Source organism: Pteropus alecto, unplaced genomic scaffold (assembly GCF_000325575.1).
Source record: "Pteropus alecto unplaced genomic scaffold, ASM32557v1 scaffold249, whole genome shotgun sequence".
NCBI classification, from domain to species: domain Eukaryota; kingdom Metazoa; phylum Chordata; class Mammalia; order Chiroptera; family Pteropodidae; genus Pteropus; species Pteropus alecto.
Window position 1 is genome coordinate 50,067 of NW_006443132.1, and position 17,617 is coordinate 67,683.

The window sequence follows — 17,617 nt, forward strand, 5'->3', positions numbered from 1 at the left end:
CTCTGCCACTTACTAGGTGTGTGAACTTAAGCAATTTACTTAACCTCATTGTGCCTCAGTTTGTGCATCCGTACAATGAGACTATTAATAGCACCCTACCTCACAGGGTTGTTCTGATTAAGTGAGCTAAAACAGGTAAAGAACTTATTTTCAATTTATTGTTCACATTTATGTTTGATTCCCCCTTCTTCTTCTTCCTCCTCTTCCTCCCCCTTCTCCTCTTCCTCTTCTTCTTCTTCTTCCTCCTCCTCCTCCTTCTCCTGCTCTTCCTCTTCCTCTCCTTCTTCCTTCTTCTTCCTCCTCCTCCTCCTCCTTCTCCTCCTCCTCCTCTTCCTCTTTCTTCTTCCTCCTCCTCCTCCTCCTCCTTACTCTTCTTTCTCCTCCTTCTCTTCCTCCTCCTTCTTCTTAAAAAACTCCCTTTGTCATTTTTTTGTAATACTGGCTTTGTGGTGATGAATTCCTTTAGCTTCTTCCTGTCTGGGAAACTCTGTATCTCATCTTCAATTTTAATTGATAGCCATCAAATAAAATCAGAAATGATAGAGGAGCAGTGACAACTGACACATGAAAATACAAAGGATTATAAAAAATTACTACTAACAGTTATATGCCAACACATTAGACAATCTGGAAGAAATGGATACAGTCCTAGAAACATGCAATCTTCAAAGATCAAGTCAAGAAGAAACAGACTCTGAACTGACCAATTACTATTAATGACATCGAATCATGATCAAAAAACTCCCAACAAATATAAGTCCTGTACCAGATGGCTTCACAGGTGACTTTTACTAAACATTCCAAGGAGAATTAACATCTATTCTTCTCAAACTATTCCAAAAAATTCAAGAGGAGGGAAGGCTCCCAAGCTCATTTTATGAGGCCACTATTACCCTGATTCCAAAGCCAGACAAAGACATTACAAAAAAAAGAAAATTATGGGCCAATATTCCTAATAAACATAGATTCAAAAATCCTCAACAAAATATTAACAAACTGAATTCAGGAATGAATTAAAAAGATCATACACCATGACTGAGTAGGATTTATGCCTGGGATGTAAGGTTGGTTCGATATCCACAAATCAATTAATGTGGTATACCACATTAACGAATTTTAAGATAAAAATCATATCATCATATCAATAAATGCAGAAAGTGTTTGACAAAATCCAACATCCATTTATGATTGAAACTCTCAGTACAGTGGGAGTAGAGGGAACATATCACAACATGATAAAGGCCATACATGACAAACCCACAGCTAACATTATACTCCATGGGGAAAAGCTAAAAGTATTTTCCTTAAGATCGAGAACAAGAGAAGGATATCCACTTTCACCATTTTCATAAACATTGTGTTGGAAGTCCTAGCCACATCAATCAGACAAGAAAAAGAAATAAAAGGCATCCAAATTGGCAAGGAACAAGTAAAGCTGTAATTATTCGCAGATGACATGATACTCTATAGAAAGAACCTAAAAGATTCCACCAAAAAACTGTTAGAGCTCATCAACGAATTCAGTAAAGAAGCAGGATACAAAATTAATATTCAGAAATCGGTTGCATTTTTATATACTAATAATGAACTATTAGAAAGAAATTAGGAAAACAATTCCAGAGGCCTCTGGTCAAGATGGCAGAGTAGGTAAACGCTGTGCTTGCCTCTTTTCACAACCACATCAAAGTTACAATTAAACTAAAGAACAACCATTATTGGGAGTCACCTGAAGTCTAGCTGAACAGAAAACCTACAACTGGGGAGAAACAGAAGAGGTCACCTTGAGACTGGTAGGAGAAGCGTAGACACAGAGCGGGCTAGTCCCACAATGGAATGTGGTGGCTGTGAATCAGGATGACTATTTCGGCTGCAGAGGTCCCCCCAGAGGAGCAAGGGGTCGCGACCCCAAATAGGGTATCTAGCCCAGGGTTCCAGTGCTGGGAAAAAAAGTCTCCATAAATTCTGGCTGAGACACCAATGGAAATTGTGGCTGTGTGAGATGCCGGGCTGCGGGAGTCCCAGACGTTCCTCTTAAAGGTCCTATATCTGGACTTACTCACTGACAGACTCACTAGCTCTGAGCTCCAGTTCTGGGGCAGCATCTTGAAAGATGCCAGGGACATAGGAGGAGAAACTAAATTGTCTGGCTCCAGAGTGAGGGCTAGAGGGGCAGCTTTCTCTCATACAGAAGTACTGATAAAATTTATTGTCTCTTTTTGTTGAGTTCTCTCCCATTCCTGCATGCAGAGACAGGCAGGTGCCATATCTGAGTCTCCATCAATCTGACCAAAGGTCCTCTGGAACAATACCAAGCATACCAACATTGGCATCATAGGGGTACCAGAAGGAGAAGAGAGAGAGCAAGGAACTGAAAACCTATTTCAAAAAATAATGACAAAAAAACTTCCCTAACCTGGTAAAAGAAATAGACATAAAAGCCTAGGAGGCACAGAGTCCCAAACAAGAGGAACTCTAACAGGCCCACACCAAGACACATCATCATTAAAATGTCAAAGGTTAAAGACAAAGAAAGAATCTTAAAAGTAGCACAAGAAAAGCAGTTAGTTACCTACAAGGAAGCTCCCATGAGACTGTCAGCTGATTTTTCAACACAAATTTTGTAGGCCAGAAGGGACTGGCATGAAATAATCAGAGTGATTAAAACAAGGACCTACAACCAAGATTACTCTGCTCAGCAAAGCTATCATTTAGAATCAAAAGTCACAGAAAGAGTTTCCCAGACCAGAAAAAGTTAAAGGGGTTCATCACCACTAAATCAGTATTACAAGAAATGTTAGAGGTACTTCTTTAAGAAGAAGAGAAAAAAGATAAAATATCAAAAATATGAATAATAAAAAGGCAATAACTACATATCTATTAACAATTACTTTAAATGTAAGTAGATTGAATGCTCTATTCAAAAGATAGGGTGGCTGAATGGATAAGAAAACAAGATCCTTACATATGTTGTCTACAAGAGAAACTTCAGAATGAAAGACATATATAGACTAAATGTAAAGGAGTAGAAAAAGATATTTCATGAAAATGGAAACAAAAGAAAAAGCTGGAGTAGCAATATTTATACAGACAAAATAGACTTTAAAACAAAGGATATAACAAGAAACAAAGAAGGATCCAGTTATCCCACTTCTGGGTATTTATCTGAAGAAACCCAAAACACAACTTCAAAGGGACATGTGCATCCATATCTTCATTGCAGCATGATTTACTATAACCAAGATATGAATGCAATCTGGGTGTCCATCAGTGGATGAATGGATAAAGAAGAGGAGGTATATATATACAATAGACTATTACTCAGACATGAAAAAGAATAAAATCTTGCCATTTGCAACAACATGGATGGAACGATAGGGTATTGCACTGAGTGGAATAAGTCAGACAGAGGAAGACAAATGCCATATGATTTCACTTATATGTGGAATCTAAAGAATAAAATAAACAAAACAAAACAAACAAATATAGAGAACATTTTGATGGTTGCCAGATGAGAGGGGGGTTAGAGAGATGGATGAAAAAGAGGAAGGCATTAAGAAGTACAAATGGTAGTTACAAAATAGTCATGGGGATGTACAGTATAGCATAAAGAATATAGTAAATGATACTGTAACTAGTATGTATAGTGTCACATGGGCACTAGATCTATTAGGGTGATCACTTGTAAGTTAAATGTCTAATCACCATATTGTACACCTGAAACATATAATATTGCATATCAATTGTAATTGAAAAAAATTTTAAATTACGAAAAAAAATAATTCTATTCACAATTGCATCAAAAATAAATAAAATATCTAGGAATAAATTTAACCAAGGCAGTAAAAGGCCTGTACTCAGAAAATTATAAGACACTGAAGATGGAAACTGAAGATACAAGTAAGTGTAAGCATATATGGTGCTCATGTGTAGGAAGAATTAACATCATTAAAATGTCCATACTACCCAAAGCAATCAACAGATTCTATGCAATCTCTATGAATATACCAATGCCATTTTTCACAGAACTAGAACGAACAATCCTAAAATTTAAATGGAGCCACAAAAGACCCCAAATAGCCATGGCAATCTTGAAAAAGAAGAACAAAGTCAGAAGTATCACACTACCTGATATTAAACTATACTACAAGGCTATAGCAATCAAAACAGCATGGTACAGGCATAAAAATAGACACATTGATTAGTGAAATAGAATAGACAAACCAGAAATAAACTCACATCTGTATGGTCAATTAATCTATGACAAAGGAGGCAAGAATACACAATGGAGGTAAAGACAGTCTATTCAATAAATGGTGTTCAAATTCACTAGCTATACAGGATATGCAAATTAAAACCACAGTGAGATACCACGTCACACCTATAAGAATGGCTATTGTCATAAAACAAGAAATAACGTGTTGGAGAAGATGTAGAGAAAAAGCTACCCTCGTATACTGATGGTGGGAATGTAAATTGGTATAGCCACTATGGAAAATGATATGGAGGTTCCTCAAAAAACTAAGAATAGAGCTGCCATATGACCCAGCAGTCCCTCTTCTGGGCATCTACGCCCAAAATTTGAAAATATTTATTCATAAAGATATATGTACCCCCTTGTTCACTGCAGCATTATAAATGGTAGCCAAGACATGGAAACAACCTAAGTGTCCTTTGATAGATGACTGGATAAATAAGATGTGGTACATATACACAATGGAATACTACTCAGCCATGAGAAAAGATGAAGTACTGCCATTTGTGACAACATGGATGGATCTTTTGGGTATCATGCTAACAAAATAAGTTAGGTGGAAAAGGACAAGAATCACAGGATTTCACTCATATGTGAGATATAAAACAGAAAGCAACGAATGAACAAACAAAATAAATTCATAGACACAGACAACAGTGTGGTGGTTACCAGAGGGGAAGAGGGATAGGGGGAGGCTGAAGAGGGTAAAGGGAATCAAATATATGGTGACGAAAGGAGACTAGACTTTGGGTGATGAGCACAAAATGCAATATACAGATGATAGATTATAGAATTATATACTTTGAATTTATATAATGTTATTAACCAATGCCACCTCCATAAATTTAATATTAAAAATTACCATACAAAAACTCAGTAGCATTTCTATACACTAACAACAAATTATCTGAAAAAAAAAAATAAAGTGATCCCATTTACAATATTATCAAAAAGTATAAAACAGTTAGGAATCAGTTTAACCAAGGAAGTAAAAGATCTCTACACTGAACTAAAAGACACCAATGAAAGAAGTTGAAGAAGAAACAAGGAAATGGAAAGATATCTTATGTTCATTGATTGGAAGAAATAATATTGTTAAAATGTCCCTACTACCCAAAGCCATCTACAGATTCAATGCAATCCTTATCAATATTTCAGTAGCAATTTTTACGGAAGTAGAAAAAACAATCTTAAAATTTTTATGTAACCACAAAAGACCTGGAATAGCCAAAGCAATTCTAAGAAAGAACAAAGTGCAAAGCATCACACTTTCTGATTTCAAACTACTGTACTCAAAACAGTATGATACTGGCATAAAAAAAGACACACAAACCAACAGAACAGTATCGAGATGCTCAAAAGTAAACCCATGCATACATGGTTAACTTTTATTTGACAAGGCAGCCAAAATATTCAATGGAGAAAATACAATTTCTTCAATAAACAAGGCTGGAAAAATTGGATATTCACACGTAAAAGAATGAAACTAGACCCCTAACTTAACACTATTCATAAAAATTAACTCAAAATGCATTAAAGACTTAAATATAAGACTTGAAACCATGAAACTCCTAGAAGAAAACATAGGAAAAAATTCCTTGACATAGGCTCAACATGGGTCTTGGCAATGATTTTTGAACTATGGAAACTTAAAGCACAAGGAACAAAACCAGAAATAAATAAAATAAAAAAAATAAATAAAAAATTTAGTTTGCATCAAACTAAAAAGCTAAACAGCAGAAAATAATCAACAAAATGAAAAGGCAACCTATAGAATGGAAGAATATATCTGAAAATCATACATTGGATAAGGGGTTAAAATTCAAAATATATAAAGCTCATACAACTCAATAGCAAAACAATCCGATTTAAAAATTGAGCAAAGGAACTGAATAGACATTTTTACGAAAACATATAATCAGTCAACAGATACATGAAAAAGTTCTCAATGTCACTAATTATCAGGGAAATGCAAAGCAAAACCAAAATAAGATACTACTTCACATTTGTTAGAATGGCTATCATCAAAAAGACAAGAGATAAGTATTGGTGAGGACCTGGAGAAAAAGGAACTCTGTACACTGTTGGTGTGATTGTAAATTGGTGCAGCCACTATTGAAAACCGTATGAGGTTCCTCAAAACATTAAAAACTACCATATGAACCAGTGATTCCACTTCTGGGTATATACCTGAAGGAAACAAAATCACTATGTCAAAGAGATACCTGTATATCTGTGTTCATTGTAGCATTATTTACAACTAAGGTCACAGAAACAACCTGTCCATTGAAAGATGAATGGATAAAGAAAATGTGGTACAAACACAAACATGTGTGCATGCGTGCACGCACGCACACGCACGCGTACACACACACACACACACACACACACACACACACACACACACACACACTATTCAGCCATAAAAAAGGAGGAAATCCTGCCATTTGTGACAACCTGGATGAATCTCGAGGGCATTATACTAAGTGGAATAAGTCAGATAGAAAGACAAATACTGTATGATCTCACTTACATGTGGAATCTTAAAAAGCACATGCACACCTCAAATTCACAGCAAAAATGATCAGATTTGTGGTTACTGGAGGTGGGAGGGGGAAATAGGATGAAGGCGATGAAAGGTACAAATTTCCAGTTATAAAAAGTTCTGGGAATGTAATGTACAACATGATGACTATAGTTAACACTGCTGTACGGTATATTTGAAAGTTGCTGAGAGTAAATCCTAAAAGTTTTCATCACAGGAATAAATTTTTTTTGTATCTATATGCGATGATGGATGTTAAATTAACTAAACTTATTGTGGTAATCATTTCACAATATGTATAAGTCAAATCATTATATTGTACACCTTAAATTTATACAGTGTTGTATGTTAATTATATCTCAAAATTGAAAGAAAAAAAGAGAATAGATTTAAAAAAAAATAACAGAGCTTCAACAATCAGACTAAAACAAAAGACAAACTCAAAGAAATCCACACTGAAAAACAGCACAGTCAAACTCTTGAACACAAAAGACAAAGAATACATTTTGAAGACAGTGAAAGAGAAATGACACATTACCTAAAGAAAAACACGAATTCAAATGACAGAAGACCTCTCATCAGAAAACACAGAAACCAAAAGTAGCACAATAGTTTTCAGTGCTGAAATAAATGAACTAGAAACTGGAATTTGATATCAAACAAAAAGATCCTTCAGGAATTCAAGGGAAATCAATACATTCTCATATGAAGAAAAACTAAGTATGTGTTGCTAGCAGACTTATTCTAGAAGAATGGCTAAAGGAAGCTCTCTAAACTGAAAGGAAATGATAAAAGAAGGAGATAAAAGAGAGAACAGGGAAAGATTAAAAACATGGGTAAATACAATATACTTTCCTTCTCGAGTTTTCTAAATCATGCTTGACAGTTGAAGCAAAAATGTTAAAACTGTCTCATGTGGTTCTCAATGTATGCAGAGGAAATATTTAAGATAATTATAAACAGAGGAACATAAAAGAATTAAAAGGGAAGTAAGTACTCTTCATTCAAACTGGTAAAATGTCAATACCAGTTGGTTGTGCTAAGTTATATATGTACAGGCATACCTCATTTTATTCCACTTCACTGTACCACCCTTCACAGATGTTATATTTTTTACAAAATTAAGGCAAGGCCCTCCATCAGCAAAAATGTTATAACTCGCTTTATTGTGATATTGGCTTTATTGTGGTGGTCTAGAACCAAATCTGCGATATCTCCAAGATATGCCTGTATTATGTTAACAACCTAGAGCAAGCAAAAGACTAAGCTTTTAGTATCCAAAAAGCTATACAAAGAGATACACTCAAAAACACTATATATCCATCCCTCGATTTACGCCGTATTTTTTTTATGTGAGTTTTTATACATGGTAAATATTCCTCCCATTTACACAGACTTTTTATACACAGTGTCCATTTACGTGGTCTCATTTTACACAGTTCTTTTTAATTTCCATTACTGGAGATTACTCTTTCTAAAAAACAACAGCTTAACTCAGCAACATACAAAGAACTAATACTTAGTAACATACAATTAATGATCTTCCTGTTAATTGGATAGCAAATAAAAAACATGGGTAACTACTTTTTTGCGGGGGGGGGGGATTGGTTTTACAAATGTTTTGCTGTAGAAGCTGAAAATTATATGAAGGAAAAATGTCTTCCTTTTAAAATACTTTTAAATAATGCACCTGGTCATCCACACAATTTAGAACATTCAAATACAAAAGTTGTATATTTTCCACCAAATACAACTTCCTTGATCCAAACTTTAGATCAAGGCATTATTTCCATCTTTAAAATTAATTATACTAAAAGGAATTTAGTATAATTCCTGAAGGGTCTTTTTGTTTGATATTTTTAATGATTTTTTAATAAACCTGAAGATAGTGAATCACAATTACAGAAGCCTGGAGTACACACAATTTTAAGTTGTATCAAGAATATTGCTTTAGCTTTGAGTGATATAAAACTGTCAACTTTAAATGCTTGCTGGAAAGCAATTTGGCCAGAAAAGTGTGTACCAGGGAATATAGTTCTAACAATTGAAGAGGGTTTAAACTGATATTATTAATTTATTAAATAAGTTTCAAAAAGAAGGCTCTGACAATTTAGATGTAGATGATATTAATGAATTACTGGTTGATCATGAATTAACTGATAATGAATTAATTCATGTACTACCTGAAGCCTATCCTGCTGATGAATATAGCAGTGACCTTGAAGCAGTTTCATTCACTGCAGAAAATATTTACAAAGCTCTTCAATTGGCCACAAAACTGGAAACTGCAATTCTAGATATTGATCCAAACATCCAACGAGCCTTAAAAAAAATGTTGCAGTGAATATTGAAGAATTTATGAAAACTTAGCAAAAGATGGGGTTGGAAAAAGATAATCTAAAAACATAAACATAAATACTAAAACCGAAGCAGTACTTCCAAATATTTTGACCAATGCAGATAGTGACTTTGTGCCAATTAAAAAGAGGTTGGTTGCTTTAGATTATAGTACAGACATCGACAGCAAATAAAACTTATTTTGATTTTTCTAAATTTTTATTAACATTTTTTGTGAAAATATGTGAAATAAATATTTTTATGACTTATATTGGTCTATTTCTTTAGCATTCTTTTCGTACTGGTTGCCTCTTTTTGTGGTTTTCTTTCCTGTAAAAAAAAAAGACGTGTGGAACAGATAATCTCTGTAAATTGAGGGACAGGTGTACAGTAGTCCTCCCTTATCTGTGGGAACATGTTCCAAGATCCCCAGTGGATGCATGAATAGTGCCAAATCTCAATCAACTTCAACTCCTCTGGAAATGCGGCCACAGTTTCTCCATTGGCAAATACAGCCTGTCCAGTAATTTTTATATTTTTCAGTCTAAACCTATTCTTGACTCTGTGTAGCCATCCCTTACTTGCAGTAAATGGCTTAGCATCACTTGTTTCAGGGGACCCCTTACTGAAATCGCTGTATCATTCAATGCTTTCTGGCATAACACGTTGCCATCAGTTGAAACATGTTTTCTGTTCACGTCTTCCACGCACAAAATTAATGCCATTTCCATTTTAACTAAGCACTTAGCATAAACTGTGGCCATAACTTTTGCAGTCTGAGGTGTGACGGCAAAACTAGCATGATTTTCTTTCTTCTTCTTCACAATTTCACAGATAGAAGATTCATTCGCACCATAGATATTAGCAACCTCAGCATACAATTTTTTTTCTTTCCTTATCAAGTTGAAAACTTTAACCTTTTTCACTTAAAAGAAGCACTTTATGGCTTCTCTTTGGCATATCTGAATTGCCAGCATCACTACTCTTGTGCTTTGGGGCCATTATCAAGTGAAATAAGGGTTACTTGAACATAAGCCCTGCAATACCGCGACAGCCTATCTTATAATCTAGATGGCAGTAAGTGACTAACTGGCAGGTAGTACATACAGCGTGGATACACTGGACAAAGGGATGATTCACCTCTCAGGAGGGATGGAGCAGAGCAGAGTGAGATTTCATCATGCTAGTCATAATGATGTGCAATTTAAAACTAATGAATTGTTTCCTTCTGGAATCTTCCATTTAATATTTTCAGACCTGGTTGACCATGGGTAACTGAAACCGCAGAAAGCAAAACCGCAGATAAAGGGGGACTACTGTAGATATGACAAAATGAAATTTTAGAGAAAAGGTATAAGTAACACACAGGAAGGCAAAAGAGAAAGAAAACAAAAAATAAAATGACAGACTTATTTTATTTATATCTAACATATCAATAATTACGGGTTGTATAAAAGGCCTAAATATACCAATTAAAAGAGATGGGCAGAGTGAATAAAAATAATGCCAAACTATATGCTGTCTATAAGAAACTCGCTTCATACATAATGATGTAAATTGAAAGTAAAGAGACAGAAAAAGATATGCCATACAACCTTTATTCAAAAGAAAGCAGGAGTGACTATATTAATGGCTACATTAATTTTAAATAAAGCAGATTTTCATGCAAAGAAAATTACCAAAGACAGAGAAGGATATTACATAATAATAACAGGGTCAATCCACCAAGACGTAGCAATCCTAAATGCATATGGGTCAAACAACAAAGCTGCAAAATGTAAAGCAACGAATGACAGAACTGAAAGGAAAAACAGACAAATCAATAATTATAGCTGGACATTTCAACACTTCGTCAACAACTAACTGAACAACTAGATATAAAATCAACAAGGACAGAAAAGACATCAGCAACACTATCAACCAACGGGGGTAAATCGACATTTATAGAAAATTCCACTCAACAAAAGCAAGATATACATTCTTTCTGAGTGACCATGGAACATTAAGACAGACCATATCCTGGGCCATAAAACAAACCTCAAAAAATTTAAAGGAATCGAAAGCATACAATATATATTCTCTGACCACTATGGAACCAAACCATAAATCAATAACAAAATGATAATAAGAAAATCTACAAATACTTGGAAACTAAACACACTTCTATATAATTCATAGGTCAAACACGAAGCCTCTAAGGAAATTAAAATTTACTTTACAATGAACTACATGAAAAGGAAAACATATCAAAAATTGTGAGACAGTTAAATCAGTACTAGGAGGGAAATTAATAGCATTGAATGCTTACATTAGAAAACAGGAACAGTCTCGAATCAATTACCTAAGCTTTCATTCTCCAGAAATTAGGTAAAGAGAAGCAAAATAAATCCAGGCAAGCAGAAGAAAGGAAATAATAAAGTGCATGAATCAATGAAATTGAAAATAGAAAGATGGTAGAGAAAAATCAATGAAACAAAGCACTTGTTCTTTGAAGAGATCAATAAAACTGACAAACCTCAAGGAAGTCTAACAAAGAAAAAGAGAGAGAAGACGCCCAGCCTGCAGATATCAAAAGAATAATAAGGGAATACTTTAACAACTTAGATGAATTGGATAAATTCCTTGGAAAGTAGAAAGTATCACAGCATACCCAATATAAAATAGATCATTTGAATAGTCCTAAGACTATTAAATCATTTGAGTTCATAATTTTTAAGTTCCTCTAAAGATTAAATAAAGATAATTAGGCAAAGTGTTTAGCATAGTGACTGGCACATTAGCTAATGCGCCATAAACAAGGGCCACTACCATTTTATTTAAATCATCACAACTACTCTCAGGGAAATTGAGACTTCAGAGATGAAATCCTTTGCTAAAATGCAACAGAATCAGAATTTGAACCTAGATATAAAGCCAGTGCCATTTCTTCGAGTTTACAGTTCATACAACAGTTATCCCCTTGTGCTAACACTTCCTTTATTGATAGGAAAACTATAAAGGGGTGTTTTCACCAGATTCCCAGACATCAATAAATGCTTGCCAACTAACTTTTGCCGCCATTGTAGAAAAATGATTCTCAAAAGTTACAGTGCATCAGAATCCACCTGTTTGTTAAAATATAAATTGCTGCGTTCTAGCCCAAGAATTTGCATTTTTAACAAATTCCCAGTTAATAAACCACATTTTGAGAACCATGTACAGTAATTAATTTGTTAGCCCACCAATCCCCCAACATCAGATGCTGTCACATTCCACAGAAAGAGAAGGAACTGACACAGAATAATGCCCTAAAACAGTGGTTCTGAAGGTGGCTCCCACTCACCCACTGTATCAGAAACCCTGTAGGTAGAGCCTATCTATCTTGTCTTTTAATAGGTCTTCTAAGTAATTCTGATGCACACGAAAGTTTAAGAACCACTGCTTTACAAATCAAAGTGTTTTGCAAAACCCCAGCCCTTTAAAGTAGGGGGAATGGAGCTTACCATCTTTTTTCCACTTTTGGGAACTTAGCCTCTGGAGCCAGGAAATTCTAAATTTAAATCTAGACTCAGAAAGAAGTTGAATCTCCATGAATTTCTAATTTTCCCAAGCAAAATGAAATAGTCACCTTCCTTGCTATAATCTTTCCAGGAAGTAACTTGGAATTATTAATCCCTAACTGGACTTTAAGAAATCTAGCCTCTGGAAGTCATCAGAGATGTGAGCAGATTTATATCACCTACCTGTGGGCCTAACTATGGTGAGCAACCATGGAAAGTCCATGGTATTTAGTAATTTTTAATCATGAAGTACAAACTTAAATGGAGCTCTGGGAGCCTGGTGCATGTGTATGAGCAATCACTGAGTAAGCAAGAGCAGCCACCCACCAAGGACCTCATTCTCAGCTGGCCTCCTTGTTCCTTGGCAGCCCATACAGAGGAGCATGAGAAAAGATAAAAACTTGGTCTCTTTCATAGAAAAAAAAAATTAAGACAGCCAACTTGTGTCATGGTGTCCACAAACAACAAGATTCACTACAGAAATGTGATTGAGGAGGGGCCTGGCTCATAAACCATTTCTATTTCTATATTTGTAAATTTGGAATTCTTAAAGGCCTCAGTGGTGTTCCTTCTAAATATCAAGTCTCTATTGTGCAAAGATGTTCACTACGATGGTTTTTTTTTGTTGTTGTTTTAACTAGCACCCACATCAAAATACAAAACATTTCCAGAACCCCCAGATTCCCTCACATCACATTATTTATTACATAAAAAAAGTAGAGATAACATAAGCATCCAACCACAGAGGAAATGACCAAGTAACTGAGGACACATATATACAGTGGGATATCAGAAATCAGGTTTAGATGAATATTTAACGACCTGGTAAAATACATTATAATGTTAAGTAGGAATAAAAGTCAGGTTATAAAGTAGTATTCATAATACAATCCCATGTTGTAAAAATACATGTTTATATTCTAAGTCAAATGACGGGAGTTAATGCAACAAAAAATGTGACAGTGGATTGTGCTAAATAGTAGACTCATAGGTTATTTTTATTTCCTTCTTTATTCTTTTTCTGTATTTTCTACAATGAGCACGTTTCACCTATATAATCAGGAAAAATTTAAACATTATTTTAAAAATAAATATCTAATTTTCAGGGGTTGGTATGGATTGAGATAATTCATGCAAAATCCTGTCATAGGGCCTAGCATATAGTAAGCACGGAGGAAGCATTTGTTTCTGTTTCCTGTTCCCAGACTGTGGAGTTAGGGTCTATATTGTGGGCGAGAGTTCACTTTCCAGGTTTGAACCTACACACTTCCCACACAATCCAAAGTAAGGGCCACAGGGAATAGCTCTTTTCAAGAAAACTCATCTGTTCATTGAAAAATGTAAGGGGTATGGGGAAAGGGTGAATTAGGTAAAGGGGGTCGAATATATGGTAATAGAAGGAAACTAGACTTTTGATGGTGAGCAAACAATAGAGTATACAGATACAGAATTATAATGTTGTACAGCTGAAATTTATATCATGTTATTAGCCAATGTTACCTCAATAAATTTAATTTAAAAATGTACTCAGCATCTATCACATGTTTAGCAATTGAACTAGGTTCTGGGGATACCAAAAAATAAAACGATGACATCTCTGCCCTCAGGTATCTCTGGCTGATGAGTGACACAGATGTAACTATGATGATGAAATAATTACTTTCAATAAGGATGTACACAAAGTGCAATGAGAAGCCAGAGGAAGGCCTTTTACAGAGAAGGTATGCTATAAGTTGTAAAAGGGAGGACATTAGTGGGAATAGCATGTGTAAAGACAAAGAGTCACAAAGGAGTATAAAATTTTCCCAGAACTATAAGCAGTTCAGTTTTGCTGGGACAAGAGAGGAGGAGTGGTGGGAAATGAGACTGAACAAGTAGACCGCGAAAGGTCTTGTCTGTCATGCAAAGACTGAATTTTATTCTGTAGGGGAACCACTAAAAGAATCTTAAGCAGAGGAGTGACTTGATCAGCACTAGCAAAGATACTGGAAATCCTGAAAGACATCTTAATCCCCACTTATTTCCAGGGGAAAGGAAAAGGCCCTACCCTCTAGGTCTGTCCCCTCTGAAATGAAATAACAGGAGGCAATAAAAAGAACCCTGCACCTGGCACACAGCGAATACTCAATAAAGATTAGTTGAATATGAATTTGGATGTGCTGCATGAGGCAGTCCCTGCTAAGAGCAGAATTTTAGCAGCACCAGCACCTTCAGTTTAGTCTTGAGTGTGGTAACAGGAACAGCTCCTTTGGAAGGGACTAGTGATAACTTAAAATTCTAGAATCTAACAACATGCAACAGGAGAAAGGTGCCATATACTGTTTTGTTGTTCTTCAATGTACAAATCTCTCTCATGGTATTCTTTCTATAGCTGGGATTTAAGTCCCAATAATGGGATAATATTAGTTTTATTCTACACACTAACCTCTCTGGAATCCTGGGTGACAGGTGCTTATGTGCACACATGGCAAACTGGACGGAATTCATTAGTGGTTTTAGTCCTGTTTTACCAAATATCTCTTCTGCTTAATTCGTTTTAGTTAGATGGTTCTGCAGATAAATACTATGGAAATAAAAATATTACTGCATCTGCATTTCTGCCTCCATTTACTGAGTGCATGCAAAACGCTTTAAATAATCAGGAAGAATGTATTAGATATATTTAATAAGTGAAAACAATGAGGCTCAGAGAGGCAAAGCAACTTGCCCAAGGTCACTCTGATAGTAAGGTGCAAACCACAACTCAAATCCATGTTTGCTGGACCCAACTATCTCAAAATTGCAATATTGTCTCTTCCAAAGCCAGAGTCTGAGACAAAACACAAAACTGATACTTAGTAGCTGGGAAAAAAATACTTTCTAAATTAAAAAAAAATTTTCAAAAGAAGGGTGTACATATAACATATATATGGGAAAAGAGAAAAATAAGAAAAATCAGAAGCCAATGTCAACTAGGCCCTAGTCTATAAGAAGGGATGGAGTAACCTAGGGCTGGGAGGTGGGTTGGAGTTAATTCTGAGGGAGTGAGGGGAAAAAAGTTTCTGACTGGGAACCTAAAACAGAGCTGAGAAAGAAGCGAGTGAGCACTTGGCCACTGCACCCTGTGGCACCTGGCCTGCCTTCCTTACCTGCCATGAAACCAGTCCTGGCACATGTCACACTCGATCATGAAACGGGTCACATCGTAAGGCAGCCGGCAGAGGCAATACACCGGCACCGAGGCCATCTTCTCCTGGTCTTGCAGCGTTCTGCCGCGGGCCAGGTTCGCAATGTCCAGGGGAGCGGGAGGCGGCAGCACGCGTCCTTCCTGGAGGATGGCTGGGCACAAACACTTTTTATAGTGAATCATTTCCACCAGGGTACCAACCCTCACTTCACGAATGGGGAGTTACCGCGCCCGGGATGCAACACTGCTGGTGTGGCTGTAGGGGGCAATCGGAGAAAGTCCACCCGCCTCCAGAATTCCTTTAACAAATAAAGAACGGCGCTCTGCCGTCGAGGCATTTTTTCTCCCTCCCTACCTTCTTTAGCCTTCAGAGTCAGTAAGAACTTTCCGAGCTTCAAGGAAATATCTGACTCCTTTAAAGAAGCTTCTTTAATCCCTCACTGCACCCTCTCTTTGCTCGCAACCTTGCTTCCCAAGGCGCTCTTTATTATGACGCAAGCCCTAGCCTCAAGAATGAGGCTAGGGGAGCTCAGCTAAAGCCCCTTCTCTCTCCCTCCAAATAGGGGCAACTGGAGAGAGATGAGGGATCCCTGAATGTGGGCTCAGATTACTCGCAAATCTCTTCAGTGCCTTCAGGAACAAGACAGAGGCGCCCAACTCAAATCACAGTTCTGGGGGTCATGTTCTGAGAACTCACCCAATCATTCCACCCCCGACCAGTCGGGAGCCTCATCACCCCGACAACTGAAATAAATCTCAATTGCAAAACTCATCAGCTCGTTCTCTACTTCAAACATGACCGGGTTCTCATCGCACCCCTGAAACTAAAAACGATCTCTTCAAAATTCCCTGAAACTGACGAGAATTTCCTCACACAACTGCAACTGAGCAAGGATTTGTTTTCTTCCCACCGCTCGGAAACTGGCAGGCATCTCCTCATAGCCCCCTCAAACTGACGAGGGCTTCCCTGTTCTTCCAAACTGACCGGAATCTCCTCTTAGATCTTGAAACTGACAGGAATATCCTTGCAGCCTGAAACTTACAAGAATCTCTTCACACCTCCCAAACTGACAGGAACCTCCTCACACTCCCAACCTGACAAGAATGTCTTCGATCCTCAGCCCTACAAGGACCTCCGCATCCACAAAGCTGCAGGGATTCCTCCCGCCCGCAGAGCTCAGTCCCACCGACGCACCGGCAGCCGGGCTCGCTCCTGAGCAGCTCGGCGCCTCGCTCAGCCGAGGCTCGTCTGGCAGTTCTGGCCCCACCAGCGGCGCGCGCCGAATTCTGGGATCGTCACAGCAACGCCGCGAACCTCGCTCGCCGGCCCCTAAGACCACCCGTTGGGTCGCGCGGCCCTGGTTGCCAGGCTGTTTCCGGGCGGCTTTCCTCACAGCTCTGCCCCGGACCAGGCGCTAGGGCCTACTGGAGACCGCGGATCGGGCCTAGTCTGGCGGACGCCGGGAGACCGGGCGAGCGGCGTTGTCGCTGGGCCGGCAAGAGTTCGCCGCGAGCAAACCAACGAGGAAGGAGAGGAACCGGCGGCCAGGTCGGAGGAAAATGGCCCGAAAAGTCGCCGGGAGAAGCCTGGTAGCGGTGGTAGGCAATTCGGAGTAGTCAATAAAGTTTATTCAAAACAACGAGGAAGTTGAGGCGGAGAGGGGAGGAGAAATATGGTGTAAACAGCTACCATATTGAGAGTGGCGAAGCTGCCTCAAGGAGGCGATGCGACCGCCATCTTATGAGGGCCGGGCACACCAAGACCCCACGACAGAGGC

General features: G+C 37.5%; 1 protein-coding gene across 1 annotated transcript in view; it reads right to left on the minus strand.

Moving 5' to 3' along the window:
* Positions 1-17,617, minus strand: part of PHF8 (PHD finger protein 8) — a gene marked incomplete at its 3' end in the record, with an annotated part of 64,725 nt that overhangs the window by 46,737 nt on the left and 371 nt on the right. Inside the window, exon 2 of the mRNA XM_006923690.3 lies at positions 15,802-15,991. Coding sequence (XP_006923752.2) covers positions 15,802-15,991 — 190 coding nt within the window. The remainder of the gene's footprint in view (positions 1-15,801; positions 15,992-17,617) is intronic.